At 37.3% G+C, this 21,689-nt stretch overlaps 1 protein-coding gene across 2 annotated transcripts; it reads right to left on the bottom strand.

The window, feature by feature from the left end:
* Positions 1 to 92: 92 nt before the first annotated feature.
* CCT8 (chaperonin containing TCP1 subunit 8) lies at positions 93 to 13,266 on the bottom strand. Of its 2 annotated transcripts, XM_071214915.1 has the most exons (16): positions 13,111 to 13,266; positions 11,315 to 11,405; positions 9,819 to 9,898; positions 8,434 to 8,583; positions 7,861 to 8,041; positions 7,689 to 7,750; positions 6,674 to 6,811; positions 5,505 to 5,683; positions 4,456 to 4,522; positions 4,291 to 4,378; positions 4,092 to 4,207; positions 3,588 to 3,659; positions 3,341 to 3,505; positions 2,982 to 3,101; positions 643 to 747; positions 93 to 312 (listed from the first exon to the last, which is right to left on the bottom strand). In XM_071214915.1, exons 1-15 carry the CDS (start codon positions 13,168 to 13,170, stop codon positions 655 to 657), a joined length of 1,662 nt encoding a protein of 553 aa, XP_071071016.1. In that variant the 5' UTR covers positions 13,171 to 13,266; the 3' UTR covers positions 93 to 312; positions 643 to 654. The 2 variants fall into 2 exon arrangements, with proteins under 2 accessions (XP_071071016.1, XP_004468715.2); XM_004468658.5 differs by lacking the exon at positions 643 to 747.
* Between the last annotated feature and the right edge of the window lie 8,423 nt (positions 13,267 to 21,689).

Below are 21,689 nucleotides of genomic sequence, written 5' to 3' on the forward strand. Positions count from 1 at the left end.
AGTTGCCTCTAGATCACAATACTTTTACAAAACATAGACATTTAAAATGTGTTTTTATTTAGAGCCAGTAACAGTAATCAATGAGTCACTGATAGTAACAACACATTTATTTTATCATCCAGCCGAGGGTACAAACACAGAACACTTTTTAACTTAAGAAAAATAAGAAAACATCAGGTAATTCCTGGAGTACTACTACAAATACAGCCTTTGCCTACAGTAAAATTAAGCTATTCAGTCATTTTGGTCATCATCCCAGTCTTTCTTCCCACTTGGAGGCTTGGGCCCACCGGCTGGTTTTGCCATGATGATCTACATAACCAAAAAAAAAAACCCATGAAAGTATGATTATAAACTCAATCTTGAGAATGAAAAGATCACATTTTAAATTATTAGTCGGAGTCAAGATTAAGCAATCATATCTATTATATACTGCATATGAAATACTACAACAGAAAGTTTGTTAGATTCTTTGTTAAAAATTATAGAGTTCTAGCAATGTAGACAAGTTCCCTGCTTTTGTGGACAACAGTAACAATATCCACACATTAGTGAAGAGCATTCCAAGATACACACTTCAGTAACTCAGTAAGCTGAAGGTGAAAAACACTTGCATGCACCACTTGTATAATCAATTGGCACCTGATTTGCTATTTATATGTGAGGTTCATCTTGCCAATCACCTTTGTCCCAATTTCCTTGTGATTTAGGAGCTTTAGGTCCACCTGCCAGTTTTGCCATTATAATCTAAAGCAGTTGATACATAAATATATAAATACATATATAAAGTTCAACACTGAAATTTCCCAGTGCCTGCATGTATGAGAACTATTTAAGTGGCCAGTGTTCATAAGCAAAAACCCAAGCACTTAGTTCCCTGTAGCTTAAATTAACAAAACTATACTAGAAGCCTCTCTTGTTTACCTATAAAGCATGATCTAACGCAGCATTTTTGAATAACCACCTAGGATTTTAAAAAGATTTATGTTTTAAAAAAAAAAAAAACTTTCCTCAATGTAGAACCTCTTTAAACTTCTAATATACATTATGAACCTAAAAAATTTGGAATGCAATTCTTATTGCTTCTGTATAAAATATCAAGGAGCTTGGCTTATGTTTCAATGAACTAAATGGGAAAATATCTTCACTATCAGATTTCACACACCTTTTCAGAAGCCAGTGTAATCAGAATTCTAAACCTGAAACAACATTTTACTAGTTGAGAATAAGTTCAGATTGAACTAAAGACAGTATAATTTCAGAACCTAAGTGTACCCTTAAAAAAGTTTAACAGTAGTTCTCAAGCTTTAGCAGACATCATTATCACCTGGAGGGCTTGTTAAAAGACAACCGGGCCTTGTTCTAGTTTCTGAGCAGGTTGCATATCTCAAGTTCTCAGGTCATGCAGATACTAATTTGGGACCACATTTTGAGAACCTGTGTTACTTACCATTTAAAGAAATATTAGTCCAACCCCTACAAGCCTACTGAATGCTTAAGAGTTTGACTTGTAAGTCCCTTTCCAGGATTTACCTACTGCACAAAATTAAGTATAGGTTTTACATATTAAAAGACAAAGTTCATTATATTAATACAAAGTTTGAGAGAGTCTTCAGAGACTTTATTTATATACACAATGTAAAGATCAGGGGCACTTAAATCAACCACCTTCCCCTACTGTAAAAACAGAAAAGGTTTGCCAGTTTTAAACTCAAATTCAGCAGAGCCTCTGTGACCAAAATATGTTGTAATTATTGTCTTGCTTGGATAACTGACATTCAAAATGTTCCTCAGTTAAAGAACTTTAACTGCTTATCATGCTTCCATGTTTAGCTTTCTCTTCTATTTTAACCCTTTCTATATTTAGCCATGTGCTTCTAGATAAACATTTCCTTAAACTTCCATTATTTCAAAACCCCCCATTCTTCCAATGAAATCCTATCTTCTACTATAAAAGTGGAAAACATCTTTTCTGAGAAAATGGTTGAAATTATTCAGCCTAACACCACAATGAACTCCAAGAGAAACTGATTTATATTTTGAAGGAAAATTGTATTAAGAAAATTTTAATCTTTGAACCGGATGTTTACACCCTCCTACCTAGATTAACCAACCACCAGTTTCTGCTTCATTTATTTCCAAAGAGTTAAAAACTATATCCGGTTCCATTTTTTGGTTATCTCTAGCTATGAAAAAGTTCGCCTGCCCTTATACTGAGGTGAAATGTGCTTTCCTATAATTTTCCCCAAGTTGTCCTTCATTATGCTTAGAATAAATCTAATCTTATTTTCACTGATTTCCATTTAGAACTTGCTTTTCCCAACATCAATTTTATTGAATTTACACTCTGCTTTTAGCAACTACAATTTTCTATTAGTTTCTCGAAAAAGGAACAACTACTAGAATTTTGTGAACTGTATTTCATTTCTTAGAAAAGAAAAATCATGAATTCTAGTCCACCTCTACAGTCAAACAGTATTTACCATTTTCCCTTTTTGCCCACAATTCCTCGGGAAAAAAAAGGTAGATATGGTTTAAAACACCAAAATTTGTCGTAGCAGAAAAATTTTAAATGCTGTTCCTCTCTACTCCACAGAGGTTTCATTTTCTAAAGTCTATAGCCTGTAATGCCTGCTTTACGGTTCTTCCATATTCCAAGTAAGTATTAGATATTAAACTTCCTCCCTACATTACCCATTATAAACATGGCAAAGGTTTCCTTTGCTGGAAAGATGTTCATTTTAAATTTGTTGAAATGAATTTTTTTTTAAAACTCTTTAATTTAGTGAATATAATTTAGATACATAATTCTAAAACAAGAATGATTCTGGGCACTTTTAATACATTTTAAGATGTGAGGGTAAAGGAATACTCATTCCAAAAGAATAGAACTATGCTATATTCCAGTTCCATGAAAATATACTACGTGAACCATTTGAAAATGAGCGTTTTCCAAGATCAAAATTTAGTTTTTTACCCACCTGATCTACTCTGAGTACAGTGATGGCAGCATTAGTAGCCAGTTTGATAGCCCAATATTTTCCCAGGTAAGTATCCAAAATACCAGCTTCCAGCATGTCCTTTACAGCAGGGACTTCAGCCTGTCAATACAAAACAAGATTCATCTACTCATTTTAAATTCATTTATGCAAAATGTTTAGTCAATAAAAGCCAGTAAAACAAAACTAAATCCTTAAACTTCATAAAATAGTTAAGAAAATCCTAAATCAGAATACAGTTCTCACGGATTTTCCTTCTGGTTAAATTTACTGCTTCTCTTTTTAGTTTTGCATGCACGAAGTACAATTTCATTAAGTTCATAGTAATTTTTTTCAAATACCTCAATATCTAATCCAACATTTTTATTTCCTTCTTGATGTACTGCATAAAGTTTAGATATTACTTCATTGGCCTTAACACCAGAATTTTCTGCCAATGCCCGGGGAATAGCTTCAAATGCTTCAGCAAATTTCTTAATAGCATATTGTTCAAGTCCAGGACATGTCTAAAATAAAAATGCATTTATTATTTTATTTTATACAAGCATTGGGAAGAAAGTCAATTAATACACAGAAGGCTACACCTACCTCTCCATATGATGTGATCTGTTTGGCCAACTCAATTTCTGTTGCCCCACCCCCAGGTACGAGACGTTTATCCTATAATACAATAAATCAGTTTGCAGGTTTTTAATTGCTTCAGATTCCATTACTCTACTACTCTAGAGTTTCTAATTAGGCATTATTGCTTAAGTTCTAATCACAAGTTTCATAAAAACTGAGTGATCTGGGCAAATTCTCTTACTATAGATAATGTGATATATGATGAAAAAGGGGATGCCAAAATTAAGAACGTGAGCAGCACCATCCCATCTGCATTTCTACAACCCTAACAACAATAATAATGCTTTAACAAATGAAGGTACATTATAATTGAAAGTAACCTGGAAAACAATTTAAGAATATAACCTTGCTTTGTTATGTATATATTCCTGTGAATCATGGAGCCAGTCAACTATTTTTAATACATATTACATATACAAATACAAATATATATTACAAAGTACAAAGAAGCTAATTGCTAATACTAACCCTTGTGAGAACTTTGAAAGTATTAACCCCATCATCTACAGCCCTTTCTATATCATCCATCAGATTGTCTGTAGAGCCTCGAAGTACTATCGTAGAAATGGCACCATCTTCCTTTTCTGTCAATAAATATATTTGGGGATTGAATAAAAGAAAATGAATACCCCAATTTTTATCAATATATTATACCATTACTACCTACCATGCTTAAAAACAACCACCTGTGTGTCTCCAACTTCTGAGAGAGAAACACTGTCACAGCGGCCCATTTCTTCCAGGACAGGAGGAGTCTGGAAAAGAAGGACTATTATAATAAAAATAATTTAAGTATGTCCAACCATCTTTTAATATTTTCCAAAATACATACCAATCTAGGAAGAGCTGTAGCACCAACTGTTTTACACAGTCTTCTGAGATCCCATTTTGAGTTTAACCTTTAAGAAAAAGGAAAAAAAAAAATCTTGAAACCATCTGACAGCATACTAAAATACAGATTCAACAGCCAATTATACACTGGCCCCCAAGTCTCATTCTTTGGAACTTGAAAGCTCAAGACCAGACTAGGACATCTGATTGCACTGTGTGCTAGGGTGGAGAAGGTGATTACTGAACCTGTCTGAGCCCTGCTAGCTCCCCATGTCGCATGTTAAGGCAGTGCAGTAGGCTTTTATAACTTTACAACTGGGAAAGTTTCAGTCACTTCAGGATAACCAAGGATCTTAATTCTCAAACAGCAAAGAATGCCTTACAGAATCCAACACTATACAGGAACTTTTGCTTTGCCTTTATTTTTTAGGAGGTACTGGGGATTGAACCCAGGACCCTGTCATGGGAAGTAGGTGCTCAACCACTGACCTACACCTGTTCCCCAGTGAGAGGTGTTTTGTTTTTTTAGAGGTATTGGGGATTGAACCTGGACTTCATACATGAGAAGCAGACCTTCAACCACTGAACTACATCTGCTCCCCTGCTTTTTTGTGCAATTACATATTCTGTGAGGAAGAGAACAGTGTTTTACACTGCACATTAGTTGCTAAGAATGGTGGTAAGAGGTAGAGGTGGGTATGGATAAATTTGTCTAGTGTCCCCTACAAATATGTTCATGAATTAAGAGTTCCAGATCCCATAACCTAGCTGGGAGGCAATATTCAGGTTTGTGTCTGGTCTCATAAGCAAACTGTTCCTTTTGCCTGGAATGCTGTTCTCTCTCCTTCAATATATATGTTGATTGATCTTTTGCCTTTCAGGTTAACTACATGTTTTCTCTGAGGGGTTTTGTCCTCTTTTGTTATCTAATACACCTTATACTTGCCCTTCCTTACCAGTCTTCAGTTTGTTGCATTTATGTGTTTAGATCAAAAATACATAAACATTATGTGTTTACAACATAGGCTATTAGACTGCAGCTTTTATTACCTCACCAACATGATATTATATTTGTTTGCATAATGAAGAGCCATGTCTGCCACTTTGCCACCTGTTACTATGACATTTGCACCGGTATCAGCAATAGCTTTCACTTGTGTATCCATGAGATTTTCTTCTCCCTTGCTAAAATTCATCAATTCTTCAGCAGACTTTATCAAAACTGTTCCCTGGCAAAACAAGAAAGCACTCTCTTTAAAACCATTTCACTACTTTGGTGTTCAAAGTCACAGGAAAACATTTTACTGAATAATTTAGAGATTTGTGAGAAAATATAGAGAAATATGCATATATTATGAAGCAGAAAACGAAATCTGTGATGAAATTAAGAGAAGCACAGTTCCCAGACACTTCCTTTCCTGCCCCTCCCCTGCCCAGATGTATTGGCTCTTTTCTGACAGGTATGTTGGAGGAAAAATTGCAAAGTATTATGAAAGATAAGTTGAACAGTTGTCCTGGTATTTTTGTCTCTGACAAAATTTAATGCATGTCACCACCAACAGATGTTGTGGTTCTCCAAATTCTTCTAAACTATGGACTCAATGATGAGCACCCCCCTACTCCCTGCAAGCTTTTTTTTTTTTTAAGGAGATACCAGGGATTGAAGCTGAGACTTCATACGTGGGAAGCAGACACTAAACTGCTGAGCTACACCCATTCTCCAAATTTCTTTTTTTAAATCATCAATAACTCAGTTTCCAGATTCTAGGTAAGAAGTCAGCATTGACTTACAAAGTGTATAACATAACAATTTAAAAATGGACTTATAATTTTAAATTCGTTTAAGTTTTCCAAAATGCCAATCTTGGCATTTAAAAAAAATATATATATATTTTTCATATAGAGCACACTACAAATACTTATTGTTTTCTGTGAGCATTTCAGTTTGCTGAATATATATAGGTCTACTGGAAGTCAAAGGCTGTAGTGTTGGAATATAAGTAAAATGTCACCATCTAATGTTTCAAGTTTAGTGTTTCTGTGACCTTAGAAATAAAGGGAATATATATATTTGACTTAAAAGATAGGTATGACCTGCATTTTTAAATAATTAAGCAATATTCACCAGATAGGAGCAAACTTTACCTCAAAACTTAAGATTCATACATTAATCTGAAAAGAGCAACCTCAAATTTTTAAAGATTCTGAGGTTTACATACCTTAGTTTCTGTTATCATGCCATCAAAAGGACAAGAATACACTGCTATTTTTGCATCTTTGACAGATGTTACATCGCCTTCAGTTTCCTTCTTAAAAACCATGCCATGTAACACTGAAGAGGAATAGACACCAGAGCCCTAAGGAGTCAAATACCAAAATCATCAAAGGTGATCTCATGAAAGTAACAACAGAGCTAAAGTTACTGATTCTGCATGTACCAAAAATAGTCTTTTCCTAAACCAAGACAATGACTTGTGGGGGATAAAATTTAGGGTGGTGGGCATAAGAGCATACTATTTATACCCTGCTCATGACAGGAATTACTGTAGGATTGAGTGGATGCTCCATGTTGTACTGGGAAGAACCTAAGGTAAAGAACATGGTAACCATTCACTCACTCTTTCACCAAGTACTTGGTGCCAAAATCCCAGACACGGCTATTAGTTTCTGCTGCCATGTGTTTATATGGAGGGCTACTAAGTGTACATATATATAACATGTATTTATATAAGCATACTCAACTACATTAACAATCAGTATGCCAATGTGCAGAGAAACATCCCAATTATAATTTTACTGCACTAAGCACAGAGTTTTATAAAAAATGTACCCTTTATTCCAATAATTTAAGTATATATTTTATTGTTGTACAGTAAAAGGTCAATTTCCAGCCCACTCAAAATTACTTTTAATCTCATTTTGTTACAATTCAGCATTACGAAGAACACTAAAAATTAGTATTTTGTTTATGTACTGTTCTCAACCTGCAAGCTGTCATGGAAAAAGGACATCACGAGGGGATACTATGTCAATATCCTTTTAGGTATCCATTTTTTATATATATTTCAATATTACTACACCCTAGTAATTTCTAAGTATTATAAAGTAAAGTCTCAAAAGGCATCAATTTCGAAGTATCCAAAACACAATATGAAATTTAGGTTAGAAACAATTTTTTTCTTGTAAAGAAATATTGACCTAACCAGGTAACACTAATGCATTTTTTCAACTTACCAGAATTTTACAAACTCTAATGTTATCAACGTTGAAATGGCCAGAATCAGGAAAAATCGATACTGTTAATAAAATGAGACATATCAAGATATTTTGGGACAACAAAGAAAAATATCTCAATCACATTAAAGACATTTTAATTTTTCCTTTTCATTTATGTATATTTACTTACCACATGCCTGAGCAATAAGCTTGGCCAGAAACACTTCATTACCATACTGTTTACTCATTATGGAAGTATGAAGTAGAGATGATACTTCATCAACATCTCGAAGGTTTTTTGCAGAACAGCACACCAAATCAGGAAGAATCTCATGAGCTTTTCTGCAGGCTATTTCATAACCTTCTATCACCTAAAATGCAAAGAACAACAAAGGAACTAGTCTTTAAAAGAAATGAGTTTGACATTTTTAGTTTATTTTGGTAACCCAATGAATATGCAAATTTATCTTCAATATAAAAAGAATGCAGATTCCAAAAATAATATTGATGGCAAGGTGTGTAGGTTTTGTTGACAGTTTTAATTTGAATCCTAACTCTACCACTTACTAAGTATAAGATGATTATTTTAATTAAGTCTCACTTTCTTTATCTAAGATAAACATGACAGATATATACAACAATCCCTGGCACAGAGTAAGTTGCTCAACATTAGTTATTACTATGAAAATGATTTTTAAGTTTTAAGCATTGGGCACATACAGGCAAAAATTAAATAGAAGCAAATTATAAAATGAACACTCACCTCTGAAACTGATAGGCCAATCCTCAGAAGTTCTTCGGCTAATTCCAGAAGAGCTCCAGCAAATACCAGAACGAAATTTGTGCCATCTCCAACCTCTTGCTCTTGCATGTGAGAGGCCATTACTATCATTTTTGCAGCAGGATGCTGTACCTGGTAGAAGAGATTTGAATTTAAATATCAAGTTATACCAACTTATCTATAAATTATAAAACCATTCTTTTTCATTTCTTCTAAAATTAATATACTCTCCCTGTGGGCCAGGTAACTTCATTTGCACACGTATGTACAGTGTAGTCACAGGTAAAAATCCAAGTCCCTCTCTAAGTGATAATAATTTCAAGGTGTACATTTCCTGGATGGTCAGTTGTCTAGTACATACACTTCCATATTAAAAATAAAGTAATCCCAACCACTAAACCTGAGTATTTAAAAAAAAGAAAAAAAAAAAGGTTTCAAGAGAATAGAAACCTCACTTTCCTTGGCCAGGAGCCTTAATTTCTGTTTTACTATATGGGTATTCTTGCTCTGTGGGTCATCACTTACGGTTTAAAAAAAAAAAGTAAAAATTTTCTTAAAAATAAAAAAAGATAAAGACTTTTAAGTAGATTTTATTTTTTACAATTACTTTTAGGTAACTGTAATAATTTATAGAAATAAACAAGGAGTAACTGATGGCAAATAACCTATAAAGTTAATACTGGTTTTACTTAGTGTGAAAACTGTACTTCCATTATACTTTAAGAACTCTTGACGTGTATAATAGCATTCACAATGAAAAGTTACTTCACAAATATTGTGTGGAGTCAATTTTTCCAAATTTTGTAAAATAAAATTCCTTAAGAATATATTGATATTTAAGAAGTTCACAGAAATGCTGCAGTTAGATGAGGAATGGCTCTCTATGTGGGCTCAGGTGCTACACCTCCCTCATTACCCTGCGGGTACTATCTATTCTGTACTATAACATCAAAAGTGCAGCTGAAGCAAATTTCCACCAACTGATGGATTTTATTTTCACAAAACAATGAAATAGCTTTTTTAAAAAATTACCCTTTGTTTTAAATATCAGCTATTTGTGGGTCATGGAGTAACCACTTCAGTGTCACTACAAAGCGAGGTAATTTTTTGGTATCATTATTAGCAAATACATTCATCACAACCAATCCCACCATAAATTAATCACTTGACACTTTTAAACTTCATGTAGTAACAAATACACAGTACAAATTTCCCATTTTAACCACATTCAAGTGTATGATTTAGTAGTATAATTGGATTCACAATACTTGCTATCTATCATCAGATATCCACTACCCCCACTTTCTCATCAAGGGATTTATTTGAGTGGCTCACATTTTCTAGGCCTTTTAAAAGAAATAACTTACTTCTAATTCTCTTAAAATAGTTGCTGCATCATTTGTCACAAACAACTTCTCCAGGTGGTTGATAACCATTTTGTTCATTCCTCAAAAACAATTAAAGGAAAAAAAAAATCTGTTATTAAATTCCTTTCTCAAACAGCCAGAGAAATCTATAAATTCATATTCATCCCTTATAAAACTTTGTAGGAACACAATACATAATATCTACTAAGACTATTTCACATCCCTATGGGCTATCCCTGACCATATACCTATGTTATTTCCTTCCTTTCTAATGCTCTATAATACCTACTAGGGCTAGAGCAGGGGTTCTTAATCAGGGGTCTGTGGAAACATTTCAGGGGGTCTGTGAGCTTGAATCGAAAATTCAAAAAACATTCTTGAGGAGATGTGTTGGTGCAGGTGTGTATATTTCTTAAATAATACAGTATAGTGTGGACTTAGTGTGATTTTTATTTCCATATAGCATGTTTTGAATGCAGTGGATAACTACCTGCAAAAAGGTTGGCAAGGATGGCAGAGATGGTTTTATGATGCTATGGGAAAGCTCCAATTTCTAAATGTTTGCCGAAAACGACCATCTAAACAGATGTTGAACTATGCTAGGTTATCAGGTATTGAAATTATGGGAAAGTTGTAAAATGTTAATTTTGAATAATTCTAAAATTTAATTTAAAGACATGCTGACGTTGAGTGTCATAAAACTATCTGCCACTACATTATAAGAAGGGGTCTGTAGTTTTTATCTGACTGGCAAAGGGGTCTGTGGAACAAAAAAGATTAAGAACCCCTTTATTAGTCTGGGTTCTCTACAGACAGACAACTGGGCACAATTACCTGGCCGAGATGACACATCAGCCTAACCATCACAACCTTATACGAGGGGAATGACAATACTTACCACAGTTTTGCTTACTTCTCTTTCTCATTGTAAAAAACAACTATCTTCTTTTCTCAACAAGGTCCCAGTGAGCAAAAACTTTGCCTTATTTTACTATGTATTTTCCACTTGCAAAATGCTTGACATGTAGCAAGTACTCAATAAACTATATTAATCCATATAAGGACCAAAATAAGATCTACATACAAGTATATTTAGTTTCATACTGATTTCACAAACTTCTATCAAATTCAGTTGGTGGCAGGAAGCAAGAGGAATAAAGATAACTTTCTCTCATAAACTAAACTATAATGTCACTTTAGGTAGAAGTTTGTTCAGAATTTAGCACAGTGAACATTAGGTACTACCTCAATGGTGAAAAGGCTATAATTTTTCTAGCCTCTCAAAAAGAAAAAAAGAAAAAAGGTTAACATTTTGATTCCAATTTTTCTAAAGAGATTGGAGTTGCTCACTGAAAACCTGAAACACTGTACTGGTGTCACTGAACTCTGAAGTACCTTTCAAAGCTATACACAATACCCTGAGAACAAGTTTGAAAGCAGAGCGAGTGGACAAAATTCTATTACTGTATCTTTTAAAACATCAAATTAGAAATTACCATTTGGTCCATATGCTGTACGAGTAGTTTGGGCAAGCTCCTTGCAAGCCTGTATGTTCCTGTACACAGCTTCTTCTAATCCTGAAAAATGCTGTAAAAGAATACTGCTGATAAAAACTGACAATGAAACACAAGAATTTTCAAATGGAAAAGATATCTTTCCTTATGTCTTTTATAATAAAGAGGCAGTACAGCTTAGGAATTTAGCACACGGGTCTGGTACCTGGCTGCAAATCTTAGCTTTCTAATGACTTTGGGTAATTTACCTGACATTTCTTCATCTTGTCTCACAGGACTGTTAGGACAATCAAACAAGACTCAGGTACGCAGAGCACAGTGCTTGGCATTCATAAATGATCCAAACAGTTGGTACATATTAAAACCTTTATAAAGTGAAAAGGCAGCACAGGGAAGACTACTCACAGAAGGCATATTAAGAATTTCTGGTAAAACACCTTTTCAGAGTTTATCAGTATTTTCTAAGTTGAAGTGTGGGATGATTATTTATTGTATTTGAGCCTGGGCTTTGCTGCTAGCACTTCTGTGTTCATTATGAATTGCCACTTACAACCTAAATGAAACTAAAGCACCTGCCCCCAAATACTTAAACTGAAGTATATACTTTTTTTTTTTTTTTTGCTCACTGCCTGTTTTTTCTTTTGGAGGCAGTAGGAACCAATCCCAAGAACTCCCAAGTGGAGTTCCTGTACTTCAGGAAGTGTACATCCACTTCCCTGAAGTACACAGACTTCTGAATATTCTTTTGAAATTGCACACAACTCCAGTATGTATATATTTTTAAAACTGCTGAATCACTCATAATACACAAATCCTCATATTTTACAATGGACTTTTTAAGAACTGAGATTAACTTGGGGCCTCAGATTGTCATTCAATACTGAACCAAAAGTTTCTCCCTGAATGTATTTTAACTGAACAACTTATTTTAACATCTTGACCTCTTCCCTGTTTTAAGGCCATCGGTTTTACTGTCATTATCTATGAAAGGACTACCTCCTTCAGATCATTATTTAAAATTACCCTTCTTGTTTATTTGGTCATTCATTATTTCTGCCTCATAATTTTAATAATTTTATTTGAGCCAAGATGTCACTTAAATAAGTCAGAACTGAAAGGTACCATATTCTGGTCCAATCTCCTCAATTTAGAGATGAGGATAGTAAAACCCAGATGGCTTACTCTTTACCAAGATAGCCAACCTAAATTGGGGCCACAACCCATTTGTAATATAAGCAGTGAAAGCCTACAGGGAGCCTATTTTTTTTGTAACTTGGAAGGTAGCAACAAAGAATTAGCTCTTGTGCCTCTGCTCTCCTTTCTGGATCGCTCCGTCCTTATCTTTCCCATCCTATAAACCCATACCACCAAAGAAAAGTGTGTGAATCGGTTCCAAGGCAATTCTGTCTCCATAGTTAGACTTCACCCTCACATTACCTTTAAGGATGGAGAGCCCAATTAGTCCCATTTTGCGGATTGAGGAAAGTGCATGAACGGTTGTACGCTGCTGGCCTGTTTAGGAGGTGTAGAGCGCCAATCCCGCAGCCTTGCCCCTCACCCGCCGCCTCTATCCTTCCCCGGGAAGTGGAATAACGGAAAGGCCCGCAAGCCTGGGTAGTCGAGCCCTCCAGAGCACACCTCCCTTTCTGGAATCTTCTCCCTCCCCGCCCACTGCAACAGGGGAGCAGGCCAGGCCGTTAGTAGGCCCTTCTCCTTCAGTGCGACCGTGACAGCCATTCGCCGACTCGCCCACCTCATCCCCTTCTTCCATCTCTTACTTTAGCTCCTTCCTTGAGCATCTGGGCAAAGCCCGGGGCCTTGGGGACGTGCAGCGCCATGATCAGACTGCAAGAAAGCGGTTCACGCGCTCGCTCAGCAGATCTGGGCGGAAGCGAGAGGCACGCACAGCCTCCTGGGAAAGCTGCGTGCTATGTCCTCACGCTCCTCCTCCCTCTCCAGATGAGCCCGCCCCTTTCTTTAACGTCTTCCCTCGACGCCCGTTCTAAGATAATCAGAACCAAGTAGACGATTCTCGATCAGGTCGATTTATCCGGCCCAGTGCTCGGCGCGCCTTCGGCCTTTAGGGCGACGCGTGCGCGGGAGGGTCCAAGCCATTTTGCCGCGCGCCTGTTTCTGGCTGTTTTCGCGATCGAGAATCCGTGAACGTGGTTGCATTTTCTGATCTGGGAACCTCCTAAACTTAATTTCCATGTAATCTCCCAGACCTAGTCACGAACATCAGGGCGGGTGTGCCTTTTCTTCCCGGGGCATAGTGTCTGCTCTTAACTTCCCCAAACTGTCTGTGAGCGTCTGCGCATTGCTAGGTACCGTGGGAGGTGCTGGAGATGTGAAGGTGATCATTTAAATCAGTAATAAGGATGCTTACGTATTGAGCGGTCATATGTGCCAAGATCTGTATTGTTTGCTTTACGTGCAGTGTCTTAGTGAGTGATTTATCTTAAGACTAAACTTATCTCCATTTTTTACGAGAAACGGAAAGTCACAAAGTAAGTGCTGTAAATTTGTAATAATTTGTAATCATAGATCTAGTAAATCTTAAAGGTAGGTTTCTACCCAGACCATACTGACTGCAAAATGCCGATTCTTAACCGCCATCAGTGTTCCTCTTTTCTACTTTCTGGAAATATGAATCTCTTTTTCGCTCCTGGGATCATTTCAACTTGTGTCCACGTCAACAGATGGTTGATTTTAAAAAGATGGAATATAATAATGAACTTTAAAGAATAATTTTTGCTTTGCAAAAGCAATACACTTCTTTGGTAGAAAATAGAGAAAACGTGAAGCAGAACATGTTGGCTCTTTTTACCTTGATTGGGACACATGTAAATTACTGAAGATTTTCTTTAATTTGGGGCAGATTTAGTGCACCTTAAGGAGTAATGTATATTAAAAATAACATGAAGGAAGCGGAGGTAGCTCAAGTGGTTGAGGCCTACTTCCCATGTAACAAGGCCCTGTGTTCAATCTGCCATACCTCCGAAAAAAAGGTCAGTCGTCATAAGTTATATAATGACTACATAATAATTATTTTTTACCACCTCAAATGGTATGTGAATAAACATTGCAAAATACTGCAAAAGGTGAGAGTTCTCAGGGTGTGGTCCAAGATGAAAGTATGGTCTAGAGACCCCCCAAGATATTTCCAGGACAAAGCTTTTCAGGATAATATTAAAACATTTCTTCTCTTATTTCCTCAGTGGGGAGTTTTCCAGAGGCTATATGATGTGTAATACTGCAACAGTTTGAATGCAAAAGGCATGAGAAGCTAGTCCTAAGGCAAACATTGAAGAGATTTGCAAAAATTTAAAACAGTGCCATTCATCATTGTTTTGGAAATTGTAGTTATTTTTCATAAACATATGTTAACCTGATGAGTTTATTATCTTTTAAATTAATAAATATTTTTAAAATTTATCCATTTTAATTTATAATACAGCAATCATTGATTGCTTTCACTCATGGAAACAAAAGCTCTTTGAGGTCCTCGATTTTAGGAGTCTAAAGGGCTCCTGAGACTGAAGTTTGAGACTCACTGCCATAGATGTGTTCTGGGCAATAGAAAAATCTGAGAGTTTCTCATGGATTAACCTAGAAATAAATTAAAACTGTTATTCTTCTGATTCAAAGAGACTACTATAGGTAAGCATAGCCAAAATAAAGTAAAACTGAAAGAGAATAAAATGATACTTGGTGAAATTATTACACATTATTAGGGGAATCAAATATTGATAAAAATGGAATATTAAACCTGAAGACAAAATGATTGTTGAAGCAAATTCGCTTTGGATGTTTATAATAAGAAATGGATCTTAGGTTAATATTAGTAAATTAAGAAGGAAACAGTAAAATTTAATTGAAATCTGTATAGTAAGTTATCAGAAATATTGATTTAATTACAAAGAAGAGCTTTCTAGATGAACACTCATTACTTTCGTCTTTTTTGTGTTAAAGTGTATACTCAAAATTGATAGAGTCAAAACATCAGGGGCAAAAGTTACTAGATCCAAAGAGTAGGTCAAATATTCTTTACCAATAAAGAAACAAAAAGTCCTAACATGTCTTCAAGGCCTGGGTTCTGGCCCTGGCTTATCTCACCCATGTCATCTCTCTTCTGGCTTTACTCACTGTGTTCCGGCCACAAGAGGCTTTTTAATTCATGCTATCTGCTCTACCTCTTCTGCGTCAGGGTCTTTGCCCTGCTGTTCCCTATACCTGGAATGCTTTTCTACACCCTTTTTTTTTTTTTTTTAAAGATTTACTTTTATTTATTTAATTCCCCTCCCCTCCCCCGGTTGTCTGTTTTCTGTGTCTTTTTGCTGCGTCTTGTTTCTTTGTCCGCTTCTGTTGTCGTCAGCGGCACGGGAAGTGTGGGTGGCGCCATTCCTCAGCAGGCTGCTCCCTCCTTCGAGCTGGGCAGCTCTCCTTATGGGTGCACTCCTTGCGCGTGGGGCTCCCCTACGCGGGGGACACCCCTGTGTAGCACAGCACTCCTTGTGCGCATCAGCACATGGCGCGCATGGGCCAGCTCCACACGGGTCAAGGAGGCCCGGGGCTTGAACCGCGGACCTCCCATGTGGTAGACGGACGCCCTAACCACTGGGCCAAAGTCCGTTTCCCTCTACACCCTTTTAACCGAGTTAATTCTACTTTAGTAAACAGATACTTTTGTAAGAAAGCCTTCCACGACTCCCAAGATAGTCTCTCTTAGTCATTCTGGTAGCTTCTGTGTTTCTCCATCTTAGCACTCACCAAAGCTGTAGTTGCAAAATTATTTATAATCATTCTCCACTAGTAGCTTAGTGCTACATTGCTATCTTGTCTATCACCAGGCATTGCATGGAGTAGGGTCCCAATAAATACTTATTGAATGAATGAATGAATTACCAAAAGGTATCCAAAAGAAAACAAAGAATTGGAAGGTGTGGTTCTATTTTTCCAACGAGATATACATGTAAATATGAGGGTTTGCCCAGAGTTTGCCAGAGGCCAAGGTGACTGAGTTTGTCCATTTTAGTGTAAGAACCCAGAAACTTTATATTAGCTACCAAGTGAATACACGGCCTGTGGCCTCTTGGACAGAGCTAAAGGCCTTGAAGACTGGAGATATCTGTCCCCTTAACTCTCCCATTCAGAAGAAACTCCATTTTTGAGGACTGGGGATGTGTGAGCCAACTCAGTTTTCTGCAGGGACTCAGTTCAACCTTAGTTTCCAGCTGCTTTGTGTCTATTTTTCCTCTTTTTTTTTTTTGGTTTGCCTTAAAGTTTTAACCTCTGTTCTTCAGAATTTGTTTTAATGTTTTTGCCTTATCTATGTATTTTAACTTATTTGCATTTTTCTTACTTAAAATTGCTGACTATCATTTAATTTTTAAGCTTCTAACTCCCTCATTTATGTTATTTATTTCATGTTACTTTATTATCTTACTTTTTCATTATTTGTCATTAAATTTTAAATCTTTTTATTTGGCTTTGTTCTTTACAACTCATTTTCTGTTGGCTTATTAATTTACTTTGATTTCTTTTATATTAAGATCTCTTAAAATTTTCCATCATAAATTATTTTTTTCTATTTTAATCAGATTTGTTTAGGTGTGAAGGGACCTAATAATTGGGAACACCTGTTTCCTCTCTGTGTTTGGAAATAATCAAGAAAACAGTCACAGGAGTTAGGCAACTGGATTTCAGAGCATCAGAGCACTATGGAGGATATGGTTTGCTAAAAAAGCCTGTATACAATTGTCTGAGATGGCTACTGTGACAGTTTGAAGCTTATTGTGAATCCCAGAAAATATCATGTTCTTGAGGCTAGTATATTCCTGTGATGTGGGACCCTTTGATTGGATTGGATTCAGTTGGCAGGACTTTGATTAGATTGCTTCAGTAAGACATGACCCAGGGTGGGTCTTGGTCCTCTTGCTGGAGTTCTTTATAAATGGAGGACTGAAAGCAGACATACACAGAGAAAAAGCTGCAGAGACAAGAAACCCTGAGAGGCTGAAAGAGAGGTCCTGGAGATCAGAGGCTGGAATCAGAGGAACACAGAGGCATGGAAGGATGCCTCCAGGAGGGTGAAAGAGACAAGGCCCAGAGGAAAGTGGAGAGACAAATCATTTGTCTGAATTGCTCACAGCTGAGCTCAGGAAGACAGTGAGCCTGGAGGAGAAGGCAGAGACCCAGACCTAGAGATGCCATTGTGCCTTGTTATTTGGAGAAAGTCCAGGCTCACCAGTAGCTGAACTTTTGTGAGACAGCTTCTCTGACTTTGCTTTGATTTGGACATATTCACAGTCTCAGAATTGTAAGCTTTTACCCTAATAAATTCCCAACACATTTCTGCTATATTGCTCTGAACAGCTTTTAGCAAACTGAAACAACTGCCCTGCACAGAAATGGAGAAACAGAAAAGAGAACACATTTCTCTTATTTAATGACTTTTAATAGGTTAACTCCATGCAGTCAAGAGTGGTAGTCTCATGTCAGTCACTACCAATAGTGAAGGGGAGTAACTCCTTGCAGCAAATGGGAGTAAGGAGCTTTGAACTGGATGAAAGTACCTTACTTTAAATTTTGGCTTAGTTTTTCTAGTGCCTGTTTGGGTCGAGTCATAATTGTGAAAATAAGAAAAGTGAAATGGAGTAAGACACTTTTAATCTCTTAATGATACTTTAGAAAACTTGAGATTGTTGAAATCTTATCTTTCAGTGGCCTGAGAGAGGTATTTCCCTTCAACCCTTAGTTATGGATTGTTGGTAAATGAAAACCTTGTTATTAGTCCTTCTTTTGGTACAATTCAGTTAGTCATCGTTCTGATGGATGTGATAGACTGACACATCATATGCAGTTCTGCACTGTAGAGGCAGAAGAGCCGAAACAATATTTCCCAGGGCCCCTTGGAGCTATGGTTTTGGATACAAATAATTTCTACCAATTAGATATACTCACATAAGGTTTGGAGGCTGTAGGGAGACATAGCCCATTTTCATGCTACTTTGTCATTTCTGCTGGCAAGTAAAGTCATGAGATGATATATTTATTTTGCATCATTCTCCCTGAGTTGGTCTTCAACTTTGGAGGGGCAACTGTGGAGATGGCAACAGCTTCTTGAACCTGGTTTCTTGCTCCCTGGTTCAAAGCTGTGGTTGTGTATTCTTGATCTTGGTCTATCTAGCAGTGCCTCCTGATACTATGGATCATGATGGAGAAAGGAGCTTCCAAGACAGTCAGTTCTGTGACATTCTAAGATACATTCTTAGAGGCCCATCTGACAACTTGCTTCTTCATCCCATCACTAATTTTGAAGCATTTGATTCTCTGTATTAAAACCCCTTCTGCTTTCAATAACTAAATTGGTTTCTGTTTCCTACATTGGTCCTGTGTACACAGGTCCTATGTTTATGATAGTTTGAAGCTAAAAAACAGTTGTGGCCAGGCCAATGAACTAACAGATAAACTGATATTCAGAAGTCATTTATGATCTTACCAAATCCAGTTTCTATCCCCGTGTTTTAGTTTGCTAAGCTGATCGAAGCAGATGCGTTGGCTTTGACAATGGGAATTTATTAGCTTAGAAGTTTAGATTTTTTAGGATGGGAAAAACGTTCAAATCAAAGCATCATCAGGTGGTTCTTTTTCCCCAAAGACCAGCTGCCAGTGATTTTGAACTCCTCTGTTACATGGTATGACAGTTTGAAGTTTTTTTGTGAATCCCAGAAAACATCATGTTCTTAAACAAATCCATTCCTGTGGGTGTGGGGCCTTTTGATTGCATTAAAGGATCCTTTTTTTTTTTTTTTTTAAAGATTTATTTATTTATTTAATTTCCCCCCTTCCCCTGGTTGTCTGTTCTTGGTGTCCATTCGCTGCGTCTTGTTTCTTTGTCTGCTTCTGTTGTCGTCAGCGGCACGGGAAGTGTGGGCGGCGCCATTCCTGGGCAGGCTGCCCCCTCCTTTCACGCTGGGCGGCTTTTCCTCACGGGCGCACTCCTTGCGCGTGGGGCTCCCCCACGCGGGGGACACCCCCGCGTGGCACGGCACTCCCTGCGCGCATCAGCACTGCGCATGGCCAGCTCCACACAGGTCAAGGAGGCCCGGGGCCTGAACCGCGGACCTCCCACGTGGCAGACGGACGCTCTAACCACTGGGCCAAAGTCCGTTTCCCTAAAGGATCCTTTGATTAGAACACTTGGTTAGGTCACTTTAGGACCTCTGGTTGGACTATATCAGTGAGGCAGGACTCAGGCTGGGTCTTTACCCTCTTGCTAGAGTCTTATATAAACTGAAAACTGGAAGCAGAAACATACAGAGAAAGGAAGCCATCATTTTCACACTGCCATGTGAGAAAGTACTCCAGGATTACCAGTGGAAGCAGAAAGACAAAGAAGCCCAGAGAAGCTAGGCCTGTGCTGCAGCTCAAGGCTGAAGAGATGATCCCTACCATGTGCTTGATTACCCACACTGAATCTGGGGAGAAAACAGCCTGGAGGAGAAGTTCATGGCAGGAGTCTAGGATCCAACCAGCAGCTGACCTTTGGTGAGAAAACATCTCTGATGATGCCTTTACTTGGACATTTGATGGCCTCAGAACTATAAACTTTTACCTCAAATAAATTCCCTTTATAAAAGCCAACCCATTTCTGGTTTTGCATTGGCAGCTTTAGCAAACTAAAACACATGGCAAGGCACATGGCAGCATCTGCCTGTCTCTCCCTACTCTTCTGGGTTTCCTTGCTTCCAGCTTCTTGCTTCTGTGGCTTTCTCTCTCTCTATTCATCCCTTTTATAAAGGACTACAGTAAGATTAAGAGCCATCCTAGGCCATGCCTTATCCAAAGTGCCTTCATGAAAACCCATTTATAATAGGTTTATACAAACAGGAATGGCTTATCTTAAAAATATATTGCTTTTTCTTTTTTTTTTTTAAGATTTATTTATTTTTTATTTATTTCTCCCCCCCCCCCCCCCCCCCCCCCGGCCCAGTTGTCTGCTCTCTCTGTCCATTCACTGTGGGTTTTTCTGTGTCCGCTTCTATCCTTATCAGTGGTACTGGAAGTCTGTGTTTCTTTTTGTTGTGTCATCTTGTGTCAGCTCTCCATGTGTGCAGCACCATTCCTGGGCAGGCTGCACTTTCTTTTGCGCTAGGCGGCTCTCCTTACGGGCTGCACTCCTTGCACATGGGGACAGCGCCTTGCGGGGCAGGGCACTCCTTGCACACATCAGCACTGTGCATGGGCCAGCTCCACATGGGTCAAGGAGGCCCGGGGTTTGAACCATGGACCTCCCATGTGGTAGGCGGATGCCTTATCCATTGGGCCAAGTCCGCTTCTCTGCTTTTTCATTTTTAAATTAAATCCTTGTGGTTCACTTGGACTTGGCAGTTAGAACTAAGAGTCAGAAAAGGTTTTGGGGGGAACCTGGTAAAGGAGACTGAAAAAGGTGTAATACCAAATAATACATGAGGCCCCCTTTTCTCAGGTTTATAGTCTGACTTCTCTTTAGTGCATGCAGGAAACATTTCCTTTTATAGTCTTGCTGATTAAAAAGGTCAAACTAAATAAATTACTTGGTGAAGGTGTTCTGCTATCAAAACTGTTATTGGACCAACTTAATCCCTACAACAATGACAAAGAAAATATTGGAAAAATATGCACAGAAGGAAATGAGAAAAGTTCACTACAAAAGGTCAACTAGGTACAAAAGTATGTAGTAATAGATTCAGTCTTAAAAAGGAATAAAGTTTTGATATATTCTACCACACGGAAGAAACGAAGATACCATGTTTAATGAAATGTGAGACACAGAAACAGCTGTTGTTTGATTCCATTTACATTAAATAGTTTTTAAAAAATGCAAACTCATGGAGAAAGAAAGTAGATTACAGGTTACCAAGGGTAGAAGGGAAGAAGAATGGGGAGTTAATACATAATGAGTGAAAGGGTTTCTGTTTGGAATGAAGGGAAAATTCTGCTAATAGATTGTGGTAGGGGTAGTACAGTATTGCAAATGTGATTAATCCCACTGAATGATATGCTTGGAAGTGGTTGAGATGGGTAAGTTTATGTTGTATATATGCTCCACAATTTTAAAATGCAATTAAAGAAAAAATATCAAAGAAATATAATACATGATCCTGGACTAGATCTAATAATGGAGGAGGAAATGCTCAGAAGGACATTATTGGGACATATGAAAAAATTGGAATGTAGACAGGAAGTTTTATATAAATGTTAAAGTTCTTGAATAGTCTTGTTCTTAGGAAATGTACTTGAAAATTTTATGTGTTCAAGAAGCTTGATATATATATATATAACGTTCTCAAATGTTTAGAAAAGAGAGAGAGAT

The sequence above is a fragment of the Dasypus novemcinctus genome, chromosome 4, assembly GCF_030445035.2.
Source record: "Dasypus novemcinctus isolate mDasNov1 chromosome 4, mDasNov1.1.hap2, whole genome shotgun sequence".
Classification (NCBI taxonomy): domain Eukaryota; kingdom Metazoa; phylum Chordata; class Mammalia; order Cingulata; family Dasypodidae; genus Dasypus; species Dasypus novemcinctus.